Below are 5,091 nucleotides of genomic sequence, written 5' to 3' on the forward strand. Positions count from 1 at the left end.
AGGTGAACGAGTCTCTTACTGCTTCAATGAACCCCGGTGACTAGATCCTGAATGACATCACAAAAATCCTGGCTGAACTGAACCAAATCCAACACTATTTGAAAGCTGCTTTTCTGACATAACTACTCTTCATGGAGACTGACACGGTAGAACTGACAATCAGCAGCGTGCACTAAGGCTGCTTTCACACTTGCGTTTTTGAACGCTGCGTTTTTTACCAAAAAAACGCATGCGTTTTTTTCCCCTATATTTAACATTGAAAACGCATGCGTTTTTTGGTGTACGCATTTGCACGCGTTTGTGAACGCATGCGTTTTTTAACTGCATGCGTTCATTTTATAAAATGCAACTTGTAGTATTTTGAGGGGCGTTTTTTTTTCCTAAAAAAACGCATGCGTTTACATGCGTTTTTTTTGGACAAAAAAATGCATTGGAGTCAATGGAGACGCATGCGTTTTTTTTACATGCGTTTGCATGCGTTTTTTTGACGCATGCGTTTTTTTTGGCACCACTGAATTAACTGTAGATAAAGATGTCTAGACACTGATAAGACTCTCCCATAGCAGCAAGGTTATAAAGGGAAGGTGGGGGGAAGTTTCTGGTCACTTCTCATCAGACTCCAAAGAAGACAGCACCCTGCCCGGACGCATTCTTGGACAAGACACAGAGCAATGTGAGTATATCCTAGCCAATGCATTCATTTTCAATTTTTTGGATCTACATCTCCTAATTTCTTCTATTTTTTTTCTTTCAACACGCATCAGAATGTCTTCTCCGGTTTCCTCGTCTGATGAGGAGTTCCAGCCACGTCAATCAGAAGTGGATCACGTGAGCGAGGTATGTTTTTTGTACGTCAGCTTGGTAAGTATTGACTGTCACATCGACACATGAGGCAATTTTTTTTTTTTAATTTTATAGAGCACTTCAACAGAGGGACAGAGAGGTACTGAGCAGCGGAGTCAAGGTCCAGGTGGAAGACGGCAGCGGGTATGTATACCAGGCAGACTGTCCTTATTGTAATATTCTTTTAACTTCCTTTCTGTACCCTTGTTTTTCTATACATATTTCTTATATCATCCTTTTCTGAAAGTTGTCTTTCATATTCCTGCCCTTTCTCATCTTCGTGTCTTATTTTTTACAAATGTGGTTGAGCAAACTTAAATGATTTTGTTTTAATTTTAGGTTTCACAACGGGACGACGACCGGATTGATAATGACCTGCTGATCAGTCTGGTCCAGGAGCGAGTCCCGTTGTGGGACAGCCGGGATAAACAGCACGCCGTCAATAGTGTTCTCCGTCGTTTGTGGAGTGAGGTGGCCCAAGCGTTGTGGGATGGCTGGGAGAATTCCACGCCACGGGTCCGTAATGCATTTGGTAAGTATTGCACGGTAGTGTGAAGCAACAGATCTTGGCCATGCTCTCTTGACTGTGTGTGATGAAAGAAACTTTTCGTAGTTTCTGTCATCACACACAGTCACAAGAGCACGGCCAAAAGTTCTTATTCTGACCATTATATTTTATTGTTATTTCACAGTGGAAAAAGTAAGGACACGTTGGCGTTCCATGAAGGACCGCTTCAACTGTGACCTACGTGCAGAGAAGAGTGCAGCTAGTGGTTCCGGAGCAAGGCACCGGCTCTACAAATACCACCGTGTGTTGGCCTTCCTGAGACCGGTCCTTCTCATGAGAACGTAAGTATTTCTCACATGCCTCCGGTTGTATTGCATTGACATAATCTGTCACTTTTAATTCCACAGGATGTACCGTCTTGTTGTAGTTTGGTATTAATTTTCTGTTTTGTTTTTTCACAGCACACACTGCACGACTGTCGCCACAGGTGCTGGAGCGGTCCTTCAGCCGGAAGCCACGGACCCGTCCCAGCCATCCAGCAGCGCAGCACCAGGTGGGTCTTCCACACTCACTGGAGACCAGGGGGCTGGCCCATCAGGTCTTCCCCTTTCGCAGTCCTCTTTCGCTGCACCCATTTTGGCGGGCTCATCCCGGCAGCGACAGAGGGCTTCGGATAGGTCCCTCATGCCCGAGTTTTTACACTTGAGCTCGGTTTTACATGATGCTATCAAGGCTTTAGGTGACAGAATGGATGCGAACCATAATCTCTTAAATTGCCGCATCCAGGATGTCGCCAAAAGCGTTGATCAATTGAAAGCCGACCTCAATAAGCCAGCTCAGCATTTTTTCAATCAAATCCTAGAGGGCATGTCGGAACACCTTAGCCCTGATCTCCAGCTGAGTGTGATGCAGGCCTGCAATGTTGCTTTTGTGCAGGCTATGCAGCAGAGTCAGAGTCGTAATGTGGCGGCCTATCCAACTGTGCCGTCACTGTCACAAGTAAACACTATTCCTACCTCTGCTGCATACCACTGCACGGCCACCTCTATTCCCTCTACAGGTGTACTCCACTACAGCGCCAACACGATGACGAGTGCTGTTGGACATCCCACCGCCACCACCGTGACGACCGCTGCTCCGGCTTGGACCTCCTCCGCTGACACCACGAGGACGCAGGACCCTGGCATGGCTTATCGGGCCGGCACCCTCCCGATGCAGCAGGACCCATCCATGCAATATCGGACCGGCCCACCCCAGATGCAGCAGGACCGAGGCCTGGCATACCGGACCGGACCCACCCCGATGCAGCAGGACCGAGGCGTTGCATACCGGACCGGACCCACCCCGATGCAGCAGGACCGAGGCGTTGCATACCGGACCGGACCCACCCCGATGCAGCAGGACCGAGGCGTTGCTTTCCTGGCAGGAAACCCCCCGATGCAGCAGGACCCATCCATGGCGTATCGCACCGGGCCCCCCATGATGCAGCACGACCAAGCCATACCTTTCCAGGCAGGACCCACCCTGATGCAGCAGGACACATCCATGGCTTTATGTTCCCCCCCACCAGCAATGCAGCAGGACACTGTTATGGGATTTGTTTCCCCCCCCCCCCCAACGAGGCACCAGGATCCTGGAAGGGTTTTTGTTTCCCCACCCCCAACGAGGCACCAGGACCCAGGCGTGAGTTTATCTTTCCCCCCATTGGACTCAGACATTGCCGAGCGCTCCACAATGGAGACTGACTGTGTGGAGCCGGGTCCTGACGTGTCTCCCGCCCACACTGTACAACATAGCCCAAGAAGACTTCCCCCAACCCGGAAAACCCAACGTAAAACTGGCAAAACGCATAAAAAACAAAAAACTTTGATTATTCCTCCCCCATCACCTACCGATGTGTCTCAACATTCCAGTGTGTCTCAAGCCCCTCATGTTTTAAGCCCCATCCCCGAACTTCCAGACCCTTCAAGTTTTGTTGCCCATTCTCCTGCCACCTCTGCCTCCTCCATGGTGAGCCAGGCTTCAGTTCTGAATACCCCCCAGTTACGTTACTCAACCCCAAGCCGGCGTGGTTCAACCCGGCGCGGTACCAAAAAATAAATTTGTTTTCTTTTTCCTCAATAAAAAAAAAGTTTATTTGAAAAAATTATGTTTGGTTTATTGTGTCTATCACCTCTCTCAATACACACCAATAAACTTCATCACACACTTATTCTTTTGGCCTACACATATCTCCAGTAGTATAAAATACAAGACAACATCTATATGTGTTTCTTTAGTATACAGATATGAGTTGGCCAAAAAAATAGTATTTATTTCCATACTCTTTTATTTTTGTACCTAGTGTAGTGTCACTGTACAAAGAGAAAATGGTGGAAATCAAGTTCAGAAATTAACTGAAACGGTCATATGTCAAAATATATACCTGACCGATTAAGTTGATTACTGCCTTGTATATTCACCATATTCTATATAGCTCATTATGTGACAATGGTTGTCAAACAGATGGGACAAGTGTTCTCACACTCTACATATCTATGCTCACCAGGCCAGGTGTAAGAAATTGTGAATTCATGATCATGTATATGTTTATCATGAATTTATTATTGCTTACACTTGACTTGATGGATATAGAGACCGTGACAGTCTTGACGCAATGACGTCAACAATATTAGAATTAATAAATAAAAATAATTAAAAATTTTGTACCATTATTATAAGTATGGGGCCCGTGGTTTATATCATTCTTTGAAAACCAAAATAGGGAGTGCAACATAGGTAAATTACGATGAAAAATTTAAAATTTATTACCTCAACAACTATCACCCACTCCTGGTTTTGGATTACAAAATATGATATACATATCTACTGCCCATCTTTGGTCAACCTTTGTTTAGACAGGAAAAAGATATTAGACATGGTGAACACAAAAAAGTTTATTAATTAGAAAAATGTTTATCAGTGTTTAATAATTGGTAAACATAAACATACAACAGGACATTTAAACAACATTGTCCTGCCATGACACACGTCCAATATCGGACACAAAATAGGCCGCAAATTGGTCCCGCATAAGACCAACGGCTGCAGTTGACCGCATCGGGTGATGCTGAAAATCAGGCAATGGGTGTGCAACAGGTTCATCAAGTTCAATGTGGGGTCGCTCCTTAGCCATTATATAATTGTGTAGCACCACACAGGCTTTGACCACCTCGTCCACTGTTTCCACTTTTAGATTGATGGCTGTTGCAAGAATGCGCCATTTAGCAACAAGAATGCCAAAGCTGCACTCTACGGTTCTTCTGGCCCTGGTCAGTCTGTAGTTGAATATTCTTCTAGTGTGGTCCAAGTCCCTACTAGAATAGGGCTTCAGGAGATTTTCACACATTTGGAAGGCCTCATCCCCAACCATAACAAATGGCAGCGGTGGGCCTTGAGTGTTGGGGAGAGGCTGTGGAGGGGGAAAATTAAAATTGTTGCCATACAACCGACGGCCCATATCCGAGCTCTTGAAGGTTTGGGAATCATTGCCACGGCCAAAAGCTCCAATATCCACGGCGATGAAGCGACACTCCGCATCCGCTATTGCCATAAGCACTACCGAAAAATATTTTTTATAATTATAAAACTCAGATCCGGTTCTGGCCGGTTTGACAATGCGGATGTGCTTTCCATCCACCGCCCCTAAACAGTTTGGGAAATCACACACGTTCAAAAATGTAGTTGAAATTTCCCGCCAC

At 45.9% G+C, this 5,091-nt stretch overlaps 1 protein-coding gene across 1 annotated transcript; it reads left to right on the plus strand.

Annotated features, from left to right (window-relative positions):
- Positions 1-563: 563 nt before the first annotated feature.
- On the plus strand, positions 564-4,549 carry LOC143816170 (uncharacterized). The gene is made up of 5 exons (XM_077296235.1): positions 564-837; positions 919-987; positions 1,183-1,375; positions 1,536-1,692; positions 1,813-4,549. The coding sequence occupies exons 1-5, from the start codon at positions 766-768 to the stop codon at positions 3,449-3,451; spliced, it is 2,130 nt and encodes a 709-aa protein (XP_077152350.1). The 5' UTR covers positions 564-765; the 3' UTR covers positions 3,452-4,549.
- Positions 4,550-5,091: the final 542 nt, after the last annotated feature.

The sequence above is a fragment of the Ranitomeya variabilis genome, chromosome 3 (assembly GCF_051348905.1).
Source record: "Ranitomeya variabilis isolate aRanVar5 chromosome 3, aRanVar5.hap1, whole genome shotgun sequence".
In the NCBI taxonomy this organism is placed as follows: Eukaryota; Metazoa; Chordata; class Amphibia; order Anura; family Dendrobatidae; genus Ranitomeya; species Ranitomeya variabilis.

Bases quoted from the DNA above. Each gene is read 5' to 3' on its own strand.
- LOC143816170 (XM_077296235.1), top strand. From the start codon at position 766: ATGTCTTCTCCGGTTTCCTCGTCTGATGAGGAGTTCCAGCCACGTCAA. The intron at 838-918 runs GTATGTTTTTTG...TTAATTTTATAG, and splicing joins AAGTGGATCACGTGAGCGAG to AGCACTTCAACAGAGGGACA. The intron at 988-1,182 runs GTATGTATACCA...TTTTAATTTTAG, and splicing joins CAGGTGGAAGACGGCAGCGG to GTTTCACAACGGGACGACGA.